The sequence below is a fragment of the Diorhabda sublineata genome, chromosome 6 (genome assembly GCF_026230105.1).
Source record: "Diorhabda sublineata isolate icDioSubl1.1 chromosome 6, icDioSubl1.1, whole genome shotgun sequence".
In the NCBI taxonomy this organism is placed as follows: Eukaryota; Metazoa; Arthropoda; class Insecta; order Coleoptera; family Chrysomelidae; genus Diorhabda; species Diorhabda sublineata.
The window spans coordinates 25,681,753-25,706,126 of NC_079479.1; the positions used below are offsets into that span (position 1 = coordinate 25,681,753).

Here is a 24,374-nt window from a genome sequence, read left to right on the forward strand (position 1 = left end):
GGAGTAGCTCCATAACTTTATGAACCAGAAGTGTAGGTAGTTGGTTATAAAATCTCCAAGAACTTTCAATGGACTATTTCGTCTTTCATAAGGTTCAAAAAGTAGAATAAACTAATATATGATTTATTAACCAATACGACATCCTAGTGAAAAGGGATCTTAAAAAAACATATACAATTCCATATTTATTTTCAATTAATATACACTATTTATTAACATGTCTTCAAAATTTGTGTTCTTAATGTTGTAATCTCTGGGACCTTTTTGCATATGATTAGGAAGTGTTTTGGTACCGTGTAATATGAGATGCATATTTCCGACGACGCCATAATTTCTCTTATACGAGGTCTACAAGAAAAATATAATCAGAAACAGTGCCGATAATAACAATTTTATGCCAAACCCGCCAATAATAGCCTTTACAAGACAAAAACCAACCCTCTGTATATTAGAGGGATCAGAAAGTGTTGTCGATTTTCAGCACAAAAAAATATTTTCAGGTTATGACTTTTTTTCTAACCGAAACTACTGATGTAAATATGATCGAACCTTTTCAAGGGTATGTAGGTGGTATTAGGGTTCGATATGTATAAATGATATATAAAAGTGTATAAAAGCTTTCTAGACATCCATTAAATGACGACGGGTCTTTAGGTATCATAATATAAAGATTGATGATGGATTAAGCTCCAAAAAGAAATGAATTTCGCTGTTATTGCAACTACTGTGTTTATATTGCACATAACAATAACCTTTTGCAATAAATGGATTATAAAAATGTGGAATCATTAAATTTTACCGTATCTTTAACAAATATGATCCATGTCCCTTCGGCAGCTTCTCCCCAGGTCATAACCGACATGAAAGTCCAATTTTTCAATCCCTGTTCGCTTTTATCCAATTTTCTAGGAGTCAACATGTCCACCGTTGTACCTAGAAAGTGTATGATCATATACGGCTCCTTTAACATATCTATATTTACCTGAGGGTGAAATTATTTGGATCTGTAAAGCCCCTCTGCATGTATAATTAATATTAGTTCTTAACTCTACATGTTCTAAATAATTCACTTGGTGATCGGTTCCTATACAACCATCGGAATATTTGACGATTTTTAGTGATCTATTAGGTGATAATGTTGAATTTACCCTAGATATAAAAATTTATTTATTGCGTCCCTACTTTATTTCATCATCCAAACTCACGGTATTTCCATGTAACACAGTGTTCTTTCTGGAACAGTTTTCCATGTTATCGCATTACTGATTAAATTAAAAGCATTCATTACTCCGAAACCAAATCTATCGTTAAACCAAAACCCAGCCGAGTTCCTTTGCCATCCATCGTTATTTATTAAAGGTATTATATCTGATGTCCATACAATCAAATGTTGTATATCTCGCCATGTTAAGTTTCCACTGAAATTTAAAAAAAAGTTATACCCTGGATGTCACTAAACACAGTCGATTTTCCAACAAGAATTAATTAAGCCTTTGAAACTCTATTCTATTTTTTACAATAGACTTTAAAAACTGGAAATGGATACTGAAGATGAGAATCCTGTATAGGGTTTAATTCGCCTGTGCAATGCTCTTGGTATCTTAGATGGACATTCTCAGACCATCTATTCCAAATTTTAATAAGGTAAAGCAAATAAAGAACAAAAAAGAGAATAATTTTGAGGTTAAATAGTGTCGAGAAGCTTTTGACTCTTTTTGGTTTTGCGTCCTAACAGAAAACTTGTCTTTAATATCGACTGCAAGGTTTTAAAATCTTTGGAAGTCTTCTACAAGGTCAAATCACACCAGTTTGAAGTAGTTCCTTAATTTAATGAACCTAGTTAACCAGGAGGAGAACCTCTAAGAATACTGGACATTCTCCGGCCACTTATCCAAATCAGTCATCTATGACACCTTTTGAGGCCTTTGACACTTTAAAAAAACAACTAAAATCATTTTCGTTTTTGCTTTCCGAAATAAAATTTGTCATTGATATTGAATACAAGGTTTAAAAATCTTCGGAAAACATCTACAAGGACAGATCGCACCAGTTAGAAGTAGTTCCTTAATTTTAAGAAGCCTCAAAGAATTATAGTTAAAAATTAACTATAGATCTAGAAAGAGACATTGCAAAAACAAAATTTCCTCTTGAAGAGAACAAAAATGATCCCATATATGAATAGCCAAAGTTTGTATCCCAAGCTATAGAAAATCACATCAACTGAAACCATACCATAAAGAATGGATTCGATGTTTTTTGATTAGTATTTTTAAAAATTTATGTAGAAAAAACTTACTTTGCTTCCAGTGCTAAAGCTATAATTCCAGCTGCTAGTGGTGCTGAAGCTGAAGTTCCAGTATGTTTAGTCGTACATGCATTATTAACATCCGTAGTTGCCTTTAAACCATGAAAATAATGATAAATTGTGTAAAAGAATTTCATATTTTATATTGTTATAACTTGGCATTAAAATAAATCGCAAAATGTGCAGGTAGAGGTAACAAAAATTTTTCATCTTAGAAAGTAGCTAAAACAAAAGATGACAAAACTGAGTTATATACTGAAGAAGAGACACATAGAATACAAATATAAGGCAAAAAATATGATAAAGGGTATAGGAAGGACTAAAAGTTATCATCTTTGGAAACCGTAAACTCATAGTATAAAAATTCGATGGGAAAGTGAGTGTATCTTCTAGTTCCTATATGAGAATGTATTTAAGATAAAAGATGAAAAAATAAGAGATATGTTATAGGATGTAATCATCTTTACAAACAGGAACCCCTAGTTTAATAAAATGGTTAAAAAGTGTGTTTATATTCTTCTGTTGATCAGAAAACACAAAGTTCATCTTTAAAATCAGATTATGCAGAACCAAATGGAGCAAATTTATCAGAAAATCGAAATTTTCGCCATAAAATACTTACAATCATTTGATCTCTATACGCCCCAGAAGAATATGTGACTGCCAAAGTAGAAGCACAAGCTTCTCCATACCATGGAAACTCTCCTTTTTGTGATACGCTTCCTATTGATATAGTATAGGGACTAGCCAAATAACCATCGCAGTTACAATTGTCATTATTCTTTCCACCATTTCCAGATGCCCAAACGTAAATTGCACCTTTACCACCACGTCCCTATAGAAAAATTTGGAATTAACTGTTCTTTGTGCCCATTTTAATGATTACGAAATAAAGAATTGTACCTCGTTAATTCCTCTCTCTATTGCTTCTGCCGCTAATCTACCAGGACCATCTAGAGTTTTGCCGTCATCGTTTGGCCCCCAAGAAGCGCTATATATATCTACCAAATGTCGAGCATAACCTAAAGCTGTACCTTCGATACGATCACTAATTGAACCATCCAACATTTTAATACCTAATATAAGAGCCTCAATTAGCTGGGTTTATGAAAGATTTAAAAAACTGAAAGACGAATCACTAAATTCCTCAAAAGGCATTTCTAGTCTAGTTGAAAACTCTTAGACTTTTCTGTACAAGTAAAAACATGTACAGACACTAGATAAAATCCTATTAAAAATGATTGTACAATGTTACAGTAGTTCAAAACTGGCTATAAAAGGTTCATTTCTGACAAATTAGGATATAATAGAAGAAGATGTATGAATGGTTATGATGATTATATATTGGTAGCAGCATACCCTATAGGTTCTATTTTCATGTGAAATTATAATATGAGCAGCTTAGAGAGATATTTTAGCTCAAAATTAAATATATAACTATCAAATTTATTGTTTTATTTATTTGTTATTATTATTTAACAACTAGTGTGAACTAAATATATCGAATAATATTAACAAGTTTTATTCCCAACTTTAAATACCATAAGTAACAGATAATTTTGAAACTTACCTCCAATTTTTGCTCCAAATGCTATTCCTACCCCACATTTTCTATTATTAGCACTCATAGCTATTTCTCCTGCGCATCGAGTACCATGATTATTAGATTTCGATTCATCCATTCTAGGAAATGGATCGTTATCGTCTTCGTTACAATCCCAACTAATTTCCGAATCCTAAAAATATGTATAAAAGTATTTGTTTCTATAAATTTAATAAACGATATTATATCTTACATAATTTTCTATTAAATCGTCGTGAGTGTATTCAATACCATCGTCAAGAATTAATATTCTTACCCCTTTACCTGTAAGGCCGATGTCGTATACAGGCAATACGTTCAAATCTAGATGTGGATAGCTTAGTTGCGATCTTGTATTTCGCTACAAATGAGAAAAATAAGAGTATTCTTAAAAGTTGCCGACTAAAAATCATTCTTCAAAACAATGGAAAAAGTAGTGAAATGGAGAACGTGGAAATAAAACCTCGTTTAAAAACCCGATCTATCTACATATACTACTCTGTATTAGCATGAATAGAAGTCTGGACAATAAAAGATCACAATTTGCCCCTTTCTATACTTATCCAGGAAGTTTAACTAAGTTGATAAAAAAAAACATCAAAAAACATGTTAACGACGAGAATTATAACACCTAAGTAAACAAACAATCCCCATAAAATGACGTCGTTCGACAAACTGACATATGTCATCCGTATAATTCGAATGATATATAATCGATTCAAATACATTTGATTACAAAGTTGAAAAATCAATTTAGAAATTTAAGTATGGATAGGAATCAGATTAAATATAAAATATTTTAGTCATCCAGAGACCTCTGAACAACAAGGTAACAATGTGAGCATTTCTGTACATTGTTTAACGCATATGTTTATCAAAAAATACTCGAATAGATGTCAAAGCATGTATGCATAACCTATTGATGACAAGAGGAGATAACACAAGTAAACAATCATATATCAAACTTATATTGCGCTGCGCGGCAAATTGACATCTGTCATCCATATAGTTCGAGTGATATAAATCGATTTATATCGATTTGATTAGAGAGAAGTAAAAAATCAAATTAGTTATAAAATGATATTTTAATAATTATTTACTTACCAAATACCATTGTTGTGTCCATAATTCATCATTAAATATTCTATCACTTGTAAAAACATCTTCTAATCGCTTTACTCTTTCTTTGGGTACGTCTTCGGGAGCTAGAAAATCTCTCTTTTGTCTCGATTTTGTAACTTGTTCTTCTACCCATACAACCTTATAACATATTGAAAATAAAAACTTCTGTATATTATATGATAATAAAAATATTAAAAATAGGCTAGGAATAAGAAAAAAACCGTGCGATAAACAACCACTTACTCTGTGATCACTGAAAAGTTTTTTGGTATAATGTCCTCGTTTTTGATAACTTTCGTAAACGTTTTCCATTGGAATCAATATATAAGTGTCTTCAAAACCCATCACCTGACATATACAAAAGAAAATAATTAAAATTTAATTAGCAATTTGTTATTGCTGTCCTAGCATCATTTTAGAACGTTCAGCAAGTGAAAATTTGTTCAATAAATAAAATTCAAAGCCCTTCAATTCATTAACGATAAAAGTTATAACAAATGTTTATAAAATTTTCGTATTGATTACTTTGTAAACACCCTATGTATTTCGAAACATTTCAACTACTTTTTTTATACTATCATGAGTAGTAAAGTATATATGAGGGTAGTCCCAGAAGTACTTGGCCTAAAAAGAAAATACAAAAATTTTAGAAAAAAATATATTTTCAACGTAATCTTTTAACTCCATACACTTTTCCCAGCGATGTTCAATAAGTTCATATATCATTTAGTATTAAACTATCGTAGATAAGGTAGGTGGTTATTTCAATTTAATCTTGTTGACGTTATCGAGATAAGTAGCAATATATTTAATATTCAATAAAGAGGACTGTTAATATTTACTAACAAATTAAAATGTGAAGTATTTAGAAAAGCTTCTGCTTATTACATTTACGCCAGATGGTCGCTTAACATCAACCCTATCCGCTTTACTATCATATTTGATGTTTATTATATTAACAGAGTCTTCTTTAATAAATATAATAATAACGAAACATCAAACAAAGGACCAAGGAAGCTAGATCAGGTAAATACAGTGGATAATAACTAAATAAAACGCAGTGTGACTAATTTTAATTCAACAATATATAATGATTGATAAGGCGCGTTTTCGTGATGGAACTACTACAAGTGCGGTAATTTCGGCATCAAAACGTATCGGAAAATCAGCATACAAGAGTTTTCTCAACTTTTTCAATGATATCACCATGTTTCAATTCAGCTGCCCAAAATTTTACGGTCCTAAATGTATGAAATATTAGTGAGAAACCCTCAACGCGTGAGCAAATGTAATTCCCAGCTTTTATTAATAACTAGTGACATCTTCAGGTTGAGTTAAGTAACTTTTGAGACAATCCTCGCAATATTCACCAGTTTGGTTTTTACACAACACGGTTTTCTGGTAATTTTATGCTTTCGCAGTCCCCTCGTTTTTTGGCTCTAGAAAATCATCCGATTTCGATGAATTTTCTTACGGTGGATTCACGAGAAAAATTATGGGAAATATCTCACTTAAAGATTTCATATGGTTTTCTGACTATGTAAACGGTCTAGAAAATGGAAAAATCATCGGATTTCGATGAATTTTTTTTAAATCTTCGTTTTTACGGCGAATTTATGTGAAAAAATAAAGGAAATATCTTACTTAAATATTTCATATGGTTTTATGATTTTAAATGTGGTCATAAATGCACTTCTTGAGATATAATCGTTCATAACTTTTGTGCCAAATATCATATGTTTTTTTTGTTAATCTAAAAAAAAACGAATATTTTGAAAAATAAAAATATTTATTAATATTTTACAAAATCAACTTTTATCGTTAATAATGGCTCATAAAATGTATGTTTATAGTCAAATTATATCTTTGGTTTTTACAAAAAAATTATGTACAACTGATCATTCTTGAATGTTAAGTAACTTAAAATAATATTTATGGCTTCAAAATTTGATATTTTCATGTTTAATGGCAAAAAAATATAATTTATTTGTATAAAAAAAATACATAGATGGAATTTCGAATGAATGGTCGTAAAATGACAAAAATAAAGGAATTTAACTATGTATTATATTCAAAAAAAATAATCAATTACTCATACTATCTTCGAAAAAAATAAAAACATACAATCTTTGACAGTGATTGTTATATCTTAATCTAAACATAAATTCTGCATTATATCCTAGCAAATAATATTGTACACTTGATTACAATAAGTGATTTTAAGAATATTTTTATTCATACAACTTAATAATCTTCTCATACCGTATTTTCATTGAAAATTGACGACAACGTTTTTAAATACGCCTCTGTACCTCGCAACATGAAACAATTCTCCGAGATTTCTCCATTCTCTTATGTCACGGAGCCAGGATTTCTTCTTCCTGCCGATGTCTTTCTTTCCCTCTACTCTGCTTAGCATTATGTTCTGTAGCAGTAGGTGTTTGTTGCAACGTAAGATGTGCCCTATGTAAGATGTTTTTCGTATCTTAATAATTGTCAACAGCTTTCTTTTGCGACCAATGCGTCTTTGTTTTTCGTCGTTGGTGATTCTGTCAGTCCAGGGTATCTTCAGGATGCCTCTATAGAGCCACGTCTCAAATGTTTTTTGATCATTTGAGCTTTCAAGGTCCAAGTTTCCACTCCGTATAGTAGTATTGACCACACGTAACAATCCATGAGGTTTAGATTTCTGTTTGCAAACATTAAGGAGTACTTGACAAATGCCTTTCGAGCCATTTCAATTCTGATTTGATTTCTTCGTCTGGATTCATTTGATCGTTTATGACTGAACCAAGATACTTGTGTTTTTGTCAATTTGAAGAGAAATTGTTATTATTTTTAATTGTAAAAACATGATAAATCAACATTTTTGTAACATTTTTTTCAATTTATTCGTTTTTTTTGTGTAGATTATGAAAAAAAGTATAACAACTTCATTTGATTATTTGGAAAAAACAATTATACGTGAATGAGTGCATTTTCATGAACATTTAAAGCCCTGAAACCAATAAAGTGTTCATTTTTTAATTCCTATAATTTTTTTCGTAAATCCGCCGTAAAAACTAAGATTTAAAAAAAAATTCATCGAAATCGGATGATTTTTCGATTTTATAGAGTCAAAAAACGCGGGGAACGCGAAATTATAAAATTACCGATTTTCTTTATATAAATTTCAAAACTAATAATTATCAGTTAAAGTTTTGGAAGATGGTATTAAAAACATGACTGAAACTAACAATATTGATGATAATACGAACTGGGGTAGTTTTAGAAAACATATAAAATTAAGATTTTCTTCATCTAACGTTTAAAGAACAAAAACCTATCACTTCATCATAGTTTTTCTTCTAACTATTAGTAAAATAAACTTACTGGTCCTTTATAATAATGTCCATGCTCTTCTGCTAATAATTGTGCTATTAGAGGACCGCCAATAATTCTAACAACCACCTCATTATATCCACGTACGATATAATTTAAATTTAGAAGAATCAATATGTACACTTTCATTTATAATAATTTTTTGAAAAAATTACCGGTGCGGAGTAGAAATTGGATTTAACGCCACTTTCTATCGCGATTTTCGAACTGAAACCTTAATTTTGGTGAAGTTATCTCTATCCCTACCTAATTTCCCATGCAGTACGCAGCAACGGGATAAAGAAAAACTTGAAATAAGAATAAATGAACCAATAGATGACTGGGAAAAGTAATATATAGAGTTTTCGTATTTTTTGCATTTTTTCGAATTTTATGACATTATATAATCTAATATTAGTAATTTTACGAAAAAAAAAAAACTGGGATTTCACACATTCTATGGTACGAATGATATAACTAAATAATAAATTCTACTTTGGCTTCTGTAAGCTAGAGGTTTTTATGTTGATTATATCATTGGTAAATAATAAGAAAAACAAGTCGTTATTCAACATTTATCTTCTGCCACTGACCAATTCATCTGGATTACGAGAAAAATAAATTAAATTTATAGCAATTACGAAAATCCTACACACTTCTCGCCAACATGCTTAATCCTTTTCCTTCAATCACGATTTCAATTTGACGAGTTCTTCGGGAAAATAATTTGCAATTGTAATTTAACCTTTAGTATCAACTGATATCGTGAAAAACATCCTACACGTGTTTCATTTGAAAGAACTGTTGATAAAATTCCAATTCAATATGAATATCTTTGTTATTTTACATGTACAGTTTATCAAAAATATTCACCTTGTATAAATATAAACAAACATTGTTTGTGTGAAAGTATAGAAGAAAAATTTTATTGTCAGAATAGTTCAAACAATACTGAAATATAAAGACCGTAAAGTCAAAAATCAAGTTATAAGAATAATTGTTATTTTTTTTATATATCGATGAAATTGATTTTACCCTGACGTCATTAACACTAAACATTAGTAAACAATTCCTTTAAAGGATGACATATTATGTTCTTCTGTATACCTCACTATAAACTCTATATAATGAAAAGAGCGATATTAATTGGTTATATTCTTAAATATTTATTTGCATTTTTGTTTATGATAAATTTAAAACAAATAAAATATAACATTGCTTACATTTAGTTTTATTATGTCTAAGCGGTCGAGTAGCGGGAATATAGTGTATGCTGTGAATAAATCTGATATTTTTATGAATGAATATCTTCTATCTAAATTCTTTATTTTGTTAAAAATTCAATTGAAACTATTCCATTTAAAACATATTAAAGGTAATATATTTACAAGATATTCAAATAGTAAGAAAACTTACCTACCTGACAGCGTAGTAGTAGCCACTTTCTTATGACTTTTGTATGTTTAATTTCATTGATAAAAATCAATTGATACAGTGGACAGTGCTCGAAAAACATGGTAACAATAAATTTTCTTCGGTGAAAAAGACTATTAAGATAGTTAAAATGTATTTTTATTGTAATTATTAATACGTTCTTTTTGAATACGATCGATTTTTAAATCGATTATCGTATGGCAAGCGGAATATTTTTTAAATTTTGAGGTTAAATTTGTTTTATATGCGTAATTTATTATAAAAAGTGTTGTACAAGTTAATTATTGAAACATTAAAAAATGAGACAATTACATATATATTCTTTGGACGACGAAAATGAAGAAAATATAATTGCCACATTTGTTGAAGGTGAACATCCAATTGGCAGAGAAAAACTAAATTGTAAAGATAAAAGAATTTCAAGAAATCACGCTTTAATAACGGTAACTGAAAGTGATATAACAATAAAATCAACGCATGTAAATCCTTTATTTTACAAGCCTTATGGTGGAAATAGTCTTAAAATTGTTAAAACAAATGAAACAGTTATTATCCATGATGGAGACCAATTTGGTTTACTAGCAGATACTTTTTGGTTCAAAGTTAGATACCCAGAAGCTAGAAGTGGGGTTAAGCGACACCATAATGGGGTCCAAGTTGATACAATATTAAATATTAGCTGTGATGATGTTAATCACAGTGAATTTGAAGGTGAAGTTGACTCAAAATTATGTGAAAAGGAAATTGATTCTAATAAAAGGGCAGAGTTTGGTACTGAACAACAAAATCAGACTCACTTAGAAGAAAAGCTTTGTGTTAAAGATAATGAAAATCTGTTGGAAGATCAAACTAATGAGATTGACACTACTAATGAAGATAGTGACAAAAATACTAATGAAAGCAAAGATTTTGCAGATTTTCTAGGAAAGAGTGAGGAAAAAGGATTGCCAGAACCAAATAAACCTCATAAAAACTGTCACTCAGAGGAAAATCATACAAATGAAAATGATAATACAACTGACTGCGTTAATGAAAAAGACGATGAAGAATTGAAGAATCCAAATAATAATGATGCTTCAAATAAGAACGACACAGCTACGAAAAAACAAAGACAAAAGTGTTGGTATGGTGCAAAATGTTACAGAAAAAATACGGATCACAAACAACAGTACAGTCATGCCGGGGATTCTGATTATGATGAAAATGACATACCTAATTGCCCCTTTGGTAGTGCTTGTTACAGAACTAACGGTTTACACAGACAACATTACAAGCATGACAACCCTCCTGCTCAAAAACCTCCACCAAATACCAATGACCTAGATAGTTCTGAAGATGGTACAACTGCGAGAAAAAAGCGAAAAACTACTACAAAAGTGACAAAATACACAGAGTCTCCTGAAGATGATTATGATCTTGAAGATCCATTTATAAACAATAATAGCAGCGATGATTTTGAATTATCAGATAGTGGTGACAGTGATAGTGATTGGCGAGATTCTCAAGAGGTCGAGGAAGAATCTCAAGAAAGAAAAAGGCTACTGAAAGAAGCAAAAAAATTTATTCATCAAAAGAAATGAAAATAACAATTTTTAATTGATTTTAATACATCACACTGATATAAATAGTGAATTTTCTTAGTTTTATTTTTATTTATTGTAATACCCTCGTATATAATGTTTTTTTGCTCAATTTTGCTCTTTATCAAAATATAATTCAACTCGTGGTTCATTAATTTGGTTAAGTAATTCTTTTTCTTTGCCTGTTTAAATATGTAGTTACCTAATATTTTAAAATATTCTTTTTGAATAAAGTTTTTTACAAAAACACCTCATGAACAAAGAATGGGGTGCAGATCAATAGACATTACTAACACTGTACTGAACACTTATTCTATCAATGCTAAGACCATGGATCAATTATATATTTAACAGCTAACAAATCTTTTCTGGAAAAATTCGACAGCTTTCACATTCATCTTTATGTTTGATAATAGGTGCATTCAAAACAACACCAATGGAAAGTCTGTACTGTGAATCAGGGGAGCCATCCTTATGAAACAGAAGAATATATTTGAGTCTTATGTATGCAGTGAAAGTAAAATGCATTTCTTCCAATCCTAGCCTCCAAAATTGCTTCTTCAAGAAATTCCCAAATCTTTTCTCACATGAACCAAGAACGGCTAAACCTTTCTATGCTAGGATTAGATCATATCTAAACGAATAATTTCTTCCTTCCTGAATGCCTTTCTATCGAATTCACACCACGCATTACTTGGCAATCAAAATCAATCAGCAACTGCGACACATACAAGATAACAACAAAAAATTGTATTTTGTTGGATCCCCTCACATACTGGAATAAAAGTGAACAAAGAGGCAGACCTGGCCGCTAAGAAAGCTGTAAATAGTGATAGTGCGGAGTGCGTGAATTTTTTAACTAGTGCCGATATTAAATCAACCCTAAAACGTAAAATGCTTAATGAATGGAAGAACAAATGGTCAACGTCCACATACAAGCTTCGTGAAGTGAAAGATTCCGTGAAACCATGGTCAGTGCTACCAAAAAATCGTAAAGTTGAAGATCTCTGTCTAGGCCACACGTGACAACTGCAAATTGATTATAAAACACAATCGCAGATTATCCATCTTTTAACGCAGGAAGATCATTAAATTTACTACTTTGAACAATATATGAAATTTTGACGGTAGATATTTAATAAATATCTGTAGATAAAATACTAGAATTTAACTTGTACTGTTAAAAAAATTTAATCGCTAATAACCAGTATACAGTTAATGCGAATTTTGTAATGAAAAAAAATCAACTCATAGAGAATACTAATAAAAATTTATTATCTTAAATTTACATTAAATAGTGTTAACAACCATATTGTAAATTGAGTAAATTGAGACTTTTCATAATACCAGTCATAGTGTTAACAGCTGACTTTGTTCCTAACTGAAATACTCTAGTTAAGATAATTTTAGCGTACTCCTGCATTACTGCTACCAATTCCGGTAATCTGTCCAACACGCTCTCCACGACGTCTCCATTATTACTATCGAGACAAGCTAATACTGCCGGTAATGCCTCATTAGCTGCTTTAGGATTATGTTTCAACCATCTTATAATTAACAGTAATGCTAAAGATCTTATGTGACCGTTAGGCGAAGAAATAGATGTGCATAAATATTGTGACACTTCTTCTAACCACTGAGGTTTCTTGTTGGTTATGTGATCTAATTCTTGTAAAGCCGAAAAATTGTCCTGACTTTGTAGGGCTGTTTTAAGTTGTTTCCAGTGTTGAGGATGCGTCACTGGTACAGGGGGAGTTACGGTGCCTACTAGAATTTCTGTGGGTCCTAATTGATCAGCAACCGGTAAAGAAACACTGGATAGTAGAGGACGAATACCTGGTTGACTAAACTGAATATCACTGCAAAAAAAAGAACAACTAAATGTATAACATTGAAGAAATACAATATGAACAAAAAAAATCCTAAAATGTTAATAATGCCAGGAGGTTAGATTAGATAATTCTTAATTCCTCTGTAAGTTGGATTCATTCCCAGATATAGAATATTCTGGAGTGTTATTAAGTGTACTAGAATATTGGTTATAGAAGCAGTGCACCACAGAGGAGGAAAAGGAAGTTTATTTTTAAAAAAATTTCAAAAAGATTGTAGTAAACATTGATTTCTATAAAATTTTTGATCCCCATATTATATACTATAGTATTGTCAATAAATTGCATGGGTTGGGTCGGAAAAACAAATTATATAAACTTCAAATTTGTGTATAAGGTTGGTACAATTAAAAATTTAATATTCTCTATAACTCCCATTGAATTTTGAGCCAGCTATGGCTGAAATTGACCATTTTTAATGCACTAAACCAAATGGTCAACATGAAGGGTATCAAATAAGTGCTTTTTGAACTGGTGTAGTATCTAGAGACTTTTCTATCAATATTTGCCATAATATTCATTCCCAATAGTGAGGGTAATGGATAAATAAATCGTTTTTCTTTCTTAGAAAGATAAAAAAATTGGATCAACTTTCAAGGGTATGCAATGGGTGTTGAATATAGTTTATTGAGTTCCAAATAGAATGTTACGATAACATATGTTACTGTTTTATGTCAAATAATTATCTGGATTGTTTCAAAGAAACATATTTACTGTATCGTTTTAAAAGTAGTTCAAATGTATAAATAAATAATCCTTGTATTTTACGTTTTGACAGTAATTCAAATGTTCCCTTGAAATAATCCTTGTATTTAATGTTTCGAAAGTAGTTCAAATGTACCACACCAACTATAAATGTTTGGTATAGTTTACTGAGCTTTTGGTCACAGAAATTTTTATTTCGGAAAATATATTTCACAAAGTATGTCTTATATTTCAGATCCTTCGAAAGTATAAGAGATAAAAGAAGAATTTGGTTGTAGACAAGCAAGAAAAGCGATTTTAATAGAATTTTTGAACCAATAATATAATAAAAGATATAGAAGGAACCTAGGATGGAAACAAATTTTGTTAAATGCTAAAGTCTACTCACTGTAATAAAGTGCCATGAGCTTGCAAATATTTGGAGGCTCCTTTAACATCTCTCATCATCCAATTCTGTACAAAACTGACGAGTCTTGTAATCAATATACTCAAATCTTTGCCGTTACCATGAAATTGCAACAGCAAAAAATAAGAATCCAGTAGTTCACATAACGTTGCGGTTTGATCGAAAATATAAGGTTGTAACAGTTCCATCAAACCTAAAACTTGTCCGAAGAGCAAAAAATGCCCTCTGCTTTTCAATACACCCCAATCGTATTGAGCTCGACCCTTCAAGCTACCCGCTAACATGGGCAACTGTCTCAATACTAACAAAGGATGAGTGGCTGCTAATTTTCTAGCACACAATTCCAAATCTTGGCTCTTTTTTATCCAATCTTTATTCCTGGGAGTGGAAGCTATAGAACTGAGTAGACAGTGAGATATTTCGTCTATAGTACTGGGACAATTTTTATTAAATATATCCGAACACGTTTCTACGTTTAATTCCATTCCGTCTTGTAAGGAATACGGTACGGACATGTAGATCATTAAAATTAATTCTCGAGTGTATACATCATCCGATATGGTCAATAAAGATTTTGTTATAAACGCAGCATTGTTTCCTATACTGCAGAGGATTAATTGTAATCTAGTTTCTATTTTTCTTTTCCAATTATCGGCCGTCGTTTTTGATTCTTCTATTATGTATTTTATCAATACTAATACCTGAAATTCAACAATAAACAAAAATTGGTAAAAATAATTAAATGAGGGGATGTAGTTTATCATAATAATAATCAATAAAAAATAATATAAAAACTAAAAGTAGTCAGTATAATCAATGTGTAATAGTAAAAAAATATTTCATAATGTTATAGAAACATGCTTAACAAATTTTATACGAGTGCTAATCGAAATTTAGAAAATAAAAAAGAGATCACATCTCATCATAATCCATTATTCATTCCATATATATCTTCCAAATTAAACGTAGACTCCATTACTGTCTACTACAACGAAGAATTCGTCGACTACAATGCTCTGGAGTTTACTATTTCTTATTTTTTTAATAGACCTCGTATATTCTACTTTTTTATTCTACCATATGTACTTTTGAACGGGTTTTTAACTATTAAGTAGGTTTATAAACCCCACTTATGACTTCAAATAGTACCATTGACACCTTGATGTTAGTGTGAAGTTATTTTTCTACCTTTATTGCACAAAATGGTTGGACCAACTTATTTTAGGCAATTTCAAGCAACAGAATTTTTGAAAAAAAATTTAACAAACACTCCATTATTATGAACTATATCCACCAAGTCGTTAGACATAATGCTCTGGAGTTTACTGTTCCTGATTTTTTGAATCGACCTCGTACAATATATTTTTTTATACTGACATATGTTCTTTTGGAACAATTTTCAACTATCTAGCAGGTTTATAAACTCCACTGATGAAAGAACATATCTTATTTTGGAAAAATTTTCAACTATCTAGCAAGTTTAGAAACTCCACTGACGACTCCTACGACCATTGTCATATTCATGGTGATATGTGGGTAATTTCTTTACACATATTACACAAAATGGTAGGACTGTCTTATTTTTGACAATTTCAAATAACTAATTCTTTGAAATTGTGAATAATTTAACAAAACCTTGATTATTATGAACTATATCTACCAAGTCGTCAGAGCTTTGGAGCTTACTTTTCCTGATTTTTTGAATCGACCTCGTACAATATATTTTTTTATATCGACATATTATGTTCTTTTGGAAAAATTTTCAACTATTAAATAGGTTTTTGAATATCATATTCTAGGAATATCATCTCTTGGAGCAACATAAGAAAATGTACGATGCCATATTATAATAACCTAGGGCATTAGGTATATTTCATCAAAACATTCTTCTGGGGCTTACCTGGTCGGAACTAAGTTGTAGAACATCTTCAAAATGGTAATGTTTAGGTACGGCTTTATCTCTACCCTGCCATAGCTTCGGGCTCTTAGTTAGAGCGGTTAGGAAATCTAGAGCAGAAGCAGGACAAATGTGGTCAATCAAATCTTCTCTAAGTAAATAAGTCATGATATTATGTAGAATTTTCCAGCTGGCTCTTTGTAATACTAAAGATAACAACAGCGGACGAAATTGTAATTTTTGTTTGGAAAACAGTAACTCCATCTATAAAAAAACAAAAATTGTAAAAAAAAAAACAAAAAATGTAATAAACTTACTTGTAGTTTATGTTTATCCGCGTTGGCTATTTCCATTTCGATTGCGGATAACCAATCAATAATCAATCCAGTATTTTCGGCCTTATTTCCTTCTTCCATCAACATTTTACCTAATTTTTCTCCTATTTCTTCGGGATGTGTACCAGAAACCTCCAATACTGAAGTTTTACTTTCCTCAACTTCCATTTTGTTATCTCTACTATGGATCTTGATGTACTGTTGCAAAACTACTGACACGCTGGTGTTTTTGTTCGGAATCAGTTTTAAAAATTGTGATGCAAAATTTAATTTTTCTTGAACATTCTGGCCTATAGTAAAAATTAAACGGATTAATGTAGAGAATGAATTATACTGTAAAATTACCGGCAAGGTATAATTTATCGGGATTGATTTAATGAAATTGAAGATTAAAGTGGCCGTACTCTCTTTTGTTGTTACATTCTGAAAAACAAAAACCGAATTTTCAAAATCATTTAGAATTATTTCACTTTAATTGCAAAAAAATAATTTTATTTATATATTACCTTAATTAATGACAATATAATCCTGTTTTTATCAAACTGATAATGCGGATTGAACAGATTATTCAAATTTTGAACAACCTCTGTGTCATTTGTGACAACCTCTTGACGTTTCAAACCGACTATCAAAGGTTTCTTGTTTTCAACGTCTACTTTTATTTCGGTATCTGGTATGACAGGTATTTGCATCTCTATGGACTTGACAAATGTTTCTCCACCTAAAACAACACAAGATTCGTCATTAAAAACATGTAAAAGTACAGGATATATATATCGAAATGTGTATTGAAAACCATAGAATCCTGAATCTCCTAGTGTTACAATATTGTATCATCTTCAAAGTAGTTCAAATGTACCATTGGATAATCCAGGTATTTCATGTTTCGAAAATACCATTAAATAAATCTTATATTTCAGGTTCTAAAAGTAGTTCAAATGTACCATTAGATAATATATTTCATGTTTCTGAAGACATTAACAGATGTGAAAAGTTAAGGTAATTTAAATTTAATAGTCTTTGCACTTCCATTAAAGCCATCCTCGACAATTGTTCATTTTTGATGCCTAATACCAAACGAGTACAATTTGTCATTTCGAAATGTATATTGGAAACTAATAAAAATTTCTATCCATGAGTTCGTTTTGGTTAAAACATTTTCAGTTGGCTACAATTTCAGGTCCAATAGAAGTGTATATGTACTTTATTTTTTTATAGAACACAGGTTTTTATGGCATTTTTAAAAAATCTATAAGACAAATTTTTAGAAAAAAAATATTTTTTAGAAATAAATTGAGTTTAAGTCGAAAGTGACAAAAATTTTTAAAGCATTCTGAAAATTACTGTTGTTTTCATAAAATTGATTTTTACTCTAAATGTTGATGAAAATTTGATAAAAAAAAGTGAAAAAGTGAAAACCCACTAGAATTCAAAAAAATTGAGTCACATTTCCATCTACAATATCTACTCATAGTCTCAACCTAAGAAAAAAAGTAAAATTCGTAATTAAAAACATATAAATTTACATGTCACGTCAAAATGTGTAAATGTATATCATAAACAGTAAAATCCTTTATCTCATATTGGTTTAAAAAAATAATGATCTAGAATAGAATAACTAATTTATTGTATTAACTTCAAAATAGTTCAAATGGACCAATAAATAATCTGCTAATTTCGTATTATCAAAGTAGTTCAATGTACCATCAAACAATACGTGTAATTTATATCATCAGAGTAGTTCAAACATACCAAATATCCAAAATGTGTATCTTGAATTAACGTAATATATTTTTGTTTTTTTCAAAATTGGTATTATTTACCTGTAGCTCCTCTTTTATTTTGCACCTCAACTAATTGGATCATGTAAGCCTTATCCAAGACTGAATCGACTACCAATTTTGGATCTAAAATTGTTGCTTTATCCAGAGTATGCAATAATTTACTAATAGAATTTGTTGGGATACCGAAAGATTGGATAAAGAGTACCAGTTTCGGAGGTTCTAATTTCTCTATAGCAGCGTCTACTAAATGTGGAACATTCGATCTAAAAATGGAAAAATCAATTCTGTAAATGTGAAAAGTAAAAATTTATTAAGCAAATACCCTTTGGGGACATGCATCAACCCTATAACCTATATAAAACAAAAATGTTTGTTATAGCCAACCCAATGACAAAAAAAATGTAATAGTCAACCCACCTTATCATCCTAAGTTTCATCCAGTCGGGTAAATACGAGGTGGTTTCGGAAGTATCCGGTGAATAAGCTCTGGGATGTTCCATATTTTCCGGAAACCAGCTATTCAACAATATTTCGAACGGTTCGTAATCATCCAAAGGACCGTAAGTTAGAAGAACGATAGTAGCGTGAATGACGAGCGGTTGCAAGGGACACTGTTCTCCCGTAGCCCAAGAAACTATGACATACTCGTTACCATAAGTCTGATGGATGGTATAAGATTCTTCGGCATTTTCTTTTGCTTTCTGAGTGTATAAATAGAATATCTGTAATAAATTCTTCAAAGTAACGTTATTTTCGCCCGGTAAGACGTAGGATGCTACGCTGTGTCGCTCTATTATAACCGAAGATAAATCGGTTACCAGATCGTTAAGTTCAACGAATGATTCACTACAATCTTGCAGGGATAAAAAATTTATGTAACTAGAAACTCTAGCGGGGTTAGTTTCAATTTGGAGAGCTTGACGTAGAAATTGTATTAAAATCGGTTTGATTAAAGAAAAATGTGCGAATTGGGTAACGTACTGAGTTAACCACAATGTATGATTTTCATCGGAAACGTCCAAGTCTTCTGTCGGCGCTAAAATCAAACACAAGCCTTTAGTAGCTTGAGTACGACTAGCACCATGTTCCGATGTTAACCTAAAATAATAAATCCAAGTGTAAAAATAGTAAATCACAATGGTAACATCTATCGACCGGTTTCGATTAATTTGGATCTCATCAGGACAGTATGAAGGATTTTTTCACTATGTTTTATATAATAAAGGTTATCTATCAATTGATTTGGTTCTCATCAGGGCAGTATACAGCATTTTTCTCACTATATTACATATAAAGAAGTTATCTATCAACCGGTTATGATCGATTTGGATCTCATCAGGACAGTGTAACACATTTTTATTATATTTACCTCCTAAATAAATACTCGAGAACTTCGCAAGCTGTTTGAGCTTCATTTTCGTTAACAACATGCCTCAGATGAGCCAATAATTGACCATGTTTCGTTAATTTTTCGGCTGGAACGGTGGATAGCAAATATTCGCACAAACACTGCACTGGTAGCAGACCCAAAACACTTTCAGAACTATGGACCAATTCGGCTAACCACGGCATATTTGCCGTACCTTTGAAAGAAGAAATTAGTTGATTGAAATATTTGGTTTAATTTCATCGTTACCTCCTTGTCGAGACATTATGTCCAAAAGAAAATCCGGATGACGAGATCTGCACAATAGATGTCCCAATTTATGAGAATTGTTGAGGATTTGTAGCTGATCCAAAACGTTTTGGGGAGGTCTTCGAGCATCCCCGGTCGGTCTTAGTTCCATGCATTGGGGTAGTAACAAACTAGTTTGTTCGTTTATTTCTATTTTAGTGCTAGCGGCCGCTAAATGAGATTCGAATTCGAGGATCAATTGTTTTTCAAGTGTGATGGTTTGTTGTTCTTTAGATTGGCAATCTTCGTCTATGGAGGTCATTGTTGGAGGGGGAAACGAGAAATGGCTGTAACAAAATATTATCTTATATTGGAATGTGTTTAATAATTGTTAAGCTAGTGTTGAAGGATAACGCTTACGTCTATTTCGACTAGGGAAATTCATGGTTAATAACTACCGCCTTGTTTAGTTGTGGAATTTAAAATATTTTTCTTCATTGTAAAGATGGGTAGAATTTTAAATAACTGCGAAACTGTTATTCTGTTGTATTAGTTACTTTTTCTTCATTTTTCTTATTTTAACTGTTTATCAGCTCATTTTTATGAATTTTCGGTTATTTTTCAATATTTTAGCTAGCTAACTTTTGAATCAATATCATTATTTAATATTTTCCCTTTATAATGAACATTAATTTGAAAATTTAATAATAAACTTTTCTTTTTTCCTTAGTACCTACTGTATTAGATAATTCAATAAAAAATCATGATAATAATGAGTATTTTCATCTTAGATAAATATTTTTTAGGACATACTGTATTAATAAAAAGTACAATCAAATCAATCATATGAAATGAATTTTAAATTATTTACCAGTTAAGTAGCAAGAAAAAAATTGTTAATCGAATATTTCTTTACACTCACTTTGTAATACACATTTCCATGAACATCTTCAATGTGGCATACTTATTCCAAGCCAAACTACCCAAAGTTAAGGGATTATGAGCGGCGAGAATCAACAATATCATCCAAACTCTCCAATACAAAGCTGTAATAGCCAATTTTGGTGGAACATACCCTACAGGTAAAGTAAAATTTTCCGGATAATTATAACTGCATAAATTAAAGAAGAAATCGATTATTTCAATTTTGTCCACAATTAGAGGAGGCGCACAATCCAACGGTAAATTAGCAGCACGTTTTATCAGTTGATCAGTTATTTCAATCACTTCTTGAGCACTTATAGGATGTTCTTTCGATATTCCTATCAACAGGATTCTCAATAACGTCGCTTGTAGTAGCGGAACTTCACTAGTTAACCTCAAAAATAAATTCCTCTCGTTTTCTCCAGGCCAGTTATCTATTTTACAATATTGTTCGGTTTGTTCTAAGAACAATATCTTGTGTAACACGTGAGCAAAATCGGTCACGTTCGGCCTGTATATCCTCAAAGCTGAATCGTGTAACCAAGTAATACATTCCCTTTGTATATTCGCTACTTGTAATTGAAAAGTCTTTAAAACTTCGACGTCTCGTTTACTTTGCGTCGTGGCATCTCTAACTTGAGGATTGACGCATAGTAGCATACACATACAAGATAAATCTGCTAGAGACAGGAAAATTCTTTCTCTGAATTCGTGGTCGCGAACGCTGGTGGCAAAATCTTTTCGTTCTCGAAGTAAAGCATGTACTATGGTGAGAAGATTCAATTCGTGTCTTAATACTCGGTTTATTTCTTTCAAAAGAGCCCTCAGGGATCGAAGGTAGTCATCCTTATTCAAGAGGAGTTCCTAAAAATGAATTACAAAATTATTGCACTATAATATGAAGTTATGAAGTGGATATCAATTTTGCTGAAAATAAATAGAAGTTCTCCAAATCTATAGCACTTGGGGAAAATCTGGTACCTCTATTATATTTTATTTCATTTTTAAACTAAGGTTGAATTAATTACAGTAATTATTGTATAAAATTTTAGGAAACCACTGTGTATACAACATTCAGAATAAAGTGGTTAGTTTTTCCACTATTTCCCATGAAAATTATCAATTTTGCTGAAAATAATTAGAACTTCTCCAACTCTTTAGCACTAGTGGTAGGACCTGGTACCTCTGTTATCTTTTATTTTATTTTAAAACTAGAGTTGAATTAACTGCAGCAAATTTTTTCGTTAATATTAATAATAAGTAATTACTTACCAAACATATATCAGCAAAAGCATCTGCACTTTGATCTGGGGCTACTTGAAACAAAGCTCCAACTACTATCAAATTATTTGTATTCCTAGCATTGCTCAGTTCGTTATAAATGGTATACTTCAGCAGTGGATATAAGTTTTCCGGAAAAGAAAACACCATCTCTCTCAAACAATTGTTAAAGTAATTAACAATTGGTTTATTCTTCAATCTCAATTTACTCAATTGTGCAATAACCTCCAAATCTCTTTGAGAATTAGCTGAGCAATTATAACACAAGTAAGCTAGCAACTCTTGAGCGGGTTTCATTAATTTGTGGTTGTGTAACCACGTTTCAATACGAGAAACAGCTATAATTCGAATCTCCACTAAACCGCACGCAGTACTCAAGAACCTAACGAAATTTTTAGTAATTGCTTCAGGCTGTTGTCTCCTTGCTAGTTGTTCTTTTATTGCCTCGAGGACTATTTGTTCGACTTTTTCCTGAGATTGAGTAAACCTCGGATATACTTTTATTGGCCAAGAGTCTACCGTTATCTTCTGTTCACTAAAGACTATGATTAACAATACATTCAGATCAACAGCAATTCAAATATTGTAAAACATATAATAATACAGCAAACTAAAATAAAAATTAATCAGCTACAATATTGGTATATAAACACATTCAAATGATTATTTTACTTAGCTGATTAATTTCATGTTTAGCTTGTTAGACTATAAAAGTTTATTATAAAAGACAATATTTTAATGTTTAAATGAGAAATATTCAATTTTACCTTCATCTTCGTCGATACTATTAATAGTTAAAGGACTAGATGTATCCCTTGTCGCTGATGTCCAAGTTTCTGATTTTAATAAGGAAGAAGAAGGCATTTTTGTATTGAAAGCCGTAATTATATTATCTACAAAAGGTTTACAAAATGGTGCATCAACGAAAACTCTATCTCCAACTGCATCTTCCACATATAACTGAAAGAAATTAACAAAAGATTTTCCTTTTTTAAACAAATTGTATTAGTTAACTCACTTTTACAAAAACTTCTGGCCAATTACTAATGTCTGAATACGCATGTGCTAATAAATTTAAAAATAACTGGTGCACTTGTGGGTTACACCTATTAGTGGCTTTCAAACCAGCATTAACATCTCTTCTTAGTATACTCAACATTGCAGTAAAAACCAATTCGTTGGTAAAAATCGACGGTTTACAACAACTTATTAAAAATAAAGTTGAATACACTACTTTACAAGGTTTTGATCTCTGAGTTTTAAGATTTTTTATAACACCGAGGATATAACCAACCTGAAATTATAACAAAAATATTCCTCAATAGAAACTATTTTTAATCGATATTAAGAAAAAACATACTGCTTTTTCTACGTTGCCGCATGTTATCTGATTAATGACAGTTTCAAATACTTCTCCAGAATCACCTTCAATTATTTGCGACTCCCATGGTTCAGCACCCATCTGACTGCCTGTCATTCGATCAATTGGTAGTAAACCAGAGCTTGAAGCGGCATTAAGACCCCCTCGGGATCCGGGTATGTTGACTTTAATTTTTTTCGACGGATTACTTTGAGATAGACTTGTAGAAGATGCATCTCTTTTAAGTTTATCGACAGGGGCTAAAATAAAATATTTTAACGATTAAAATTTAATGAGAGAAGTATTAACCTTTTCCTGAAGTTCCCGCAATATGAGAGCTACTAGTTTTTGGTAAAGGAACGCTTCTTTTTGGATCATCCCTAGGAGCAGATTGTTTAGCTCCGAGAGCGATAAAAGAATCTGGTAATTGTTGGGTTATTTTTGATTTCGGACCCCTTGTACCCGATCCACCTTTGATTCTATCCATACTTTTATCTTTTATACATACACTTTGTGTTATGAAAACATAACCACACTATTGACGAAGTTTCTGTTGTCCAGTTCTGTGGGTGTATATAACCTATTTAAACATGTTCAATAATATTTAAAAAAAAAATAATTAAGATAAAATACTCTTTCATTTAACGATTATTAATCAAAATTTCTCATTTGGCTAAATAAAGACGAAAAATTAGATAAGTAATTTATTTGGTATTATAAATGAATTCATATTTCTCAATAATCTAAATGACTTGACACTTCGTTCAATACGCACTCACAACCATGTTCCACTTA

The 24,374-nt window shown here is 31.0% G+C and overlaps 3 protein-coding genes across 4 annotated transcripts; 1 reads left to right on the forward strand and 2 right to left on the reverse strand.

Annotated features, from left to right (window-relative positions):
• Nucleotides 1–172: 172 nt before the first annotated feature.
• LOC130445321 (neuroendocrine convertase 1-like) lies at nucleotides 173–9,885 on the reverse strand. 2 transcript variants are annotated; one of them, XM_056780892.1, is made up of 12 exons: nucleotides 9,790–9,885; nucleotides 5,253–5,357; nucleotides 4,992–5,147; nucleotides 4,102–4,248; nucleotides 3,876–4,041; nucleotides 3,209–3,381; nucleotides 2,928–3,140; nucleotides 2,297–2,397; nucleotides 1,206–1,418; nucleotides 983–1,149; nucleotides 800–933; nucleotides 173–348 (listed from the first exon to the last, which is right to left on the reverse strand). In XM_056780892.1, exons 1-12 carry the CDS (start codon nucleotides 9,883–9,885, stop codon nucleotides 196–198), a joined length of 1,824 nt encoding a protein of 607 aa, XP_056636870.1. In that variant the 3' UTR covers nucleotides 173–195. The 2 variants fall into 2 exon arrangements, with proteins under 2 accessions (XP_056636870.1, XP_056636868.1); XM_056780890.1 differs by lacking the exon at nucleotides 9,790–9,885 and adding an exon at nucleotides 8,382–8,606.
• Nucleotides 9,886–10,102: 217 nt separating this feature from the next.
• On the forward strand, nucleotides 10,103–11,538 carry LOC130445324 (aprataxin and PNK-like factor). The gene has a single exon (XM_056780895.1). It carries the CDS (start codon nucleotides 10,103–10,105, stop codon nucleotides 11,381–11,383), a length of 1,281 nt encoding a protein of 426 aa, XP_056636873.1. The 3' UTR covers nucleotides 11,384–11,538.
• Nucleotides 11,539–11,808: 270 nt separating this feature from the next.
• Nucleotides 11,809–24,356, reverse strand: LOC130445320 (integrator complex subunit 1). Its single transcript, XM_056780889.1, has 15 exons — nucleotides 23,889–24,356; nucleotides 23,580–23,839; nucleotides 23,238–23,513; nucleotides 22,987–23,179; nucleotides 22,211–22,761; nucleotides 20,937–21,802; nucleotides 20,036–20,361; nucleotides 19,769–19,982; nucleotides 18,817–19,497; nucleotides 18,439–18,662; nucleotides 17,122–17,336; nucleotides 16,598–17,038; nucleotides 16,284–16,544; nucleotides 14,366–15,084; nucleotides 11,809–13,242 (listed from the first exon to the last, which is right to left on the reverse strand). Exons 1-15 carry the CDS (start codon nucleotides 24,064–24,066, stop codon nucleotides 12,684–12,686), a joined length of 5,964 nt encoding a protein of 1,987 aa, XP_056636867.1. The 5' UTR covers nucleotides 24,067–24,356; the 3' UTR covers nucleotides 11,809–12,683.
• Between the last annotated feature and the right edge of the window lie 18 nt (nucleotides 24,357–24,374).

Bases quoted from the DNA above. Each gene is read 5' to 3' on its own strand.
- LOC130445320 (XM_056780889.1), bottom strand. From the start codon at position 24,066: ATGGATAGAATCAAAGGTGGATCGGGTACAAGGGGTCCGAAATCAAAA. The intron at 21,803-22,210 runs GTAAGTAATTAC...ATTCATTTTTAG, and splicing joins CTTTTGCTGATATATGTTTG to GAACTCCTCTTGAATAAGGA. The intron at 17,337-18,438 runs GTAAATAATACC...GTGTTGTTTTAG, and splicing joins AAATAAAAGAGGAGCTACAG to GTGGAGAAACATTTGTCAAG.
- LOC130445321 (XM_056780890.1), bottom strand. From the start codon at position 8,519: ATGAAAGTGTACATATTGATTCTTCTAAATTTAAATTATATCGTACGT. The intron at 3,141-3,208 runs GTACAATTCTTT...ATTTTTCTATAG, and splicing joins TAGAGAGAGGAATTAACGAG to GGACGTGGTGGTAAAGGTGC. The intron at 2,398-2,927 runs GTAAGTATTTTA...CATGGTTTAAAG, and splicing joins CGTATAGAGATCAAATGATT to GCAACTACGGATGTTAATAA.
- LOC130445324 (XM_056780895.1), top strand. From the start codon at position 10,103: ATGAGACAATTACATATATATTCTTTGGACGACGAAAATGAAGAAAAT.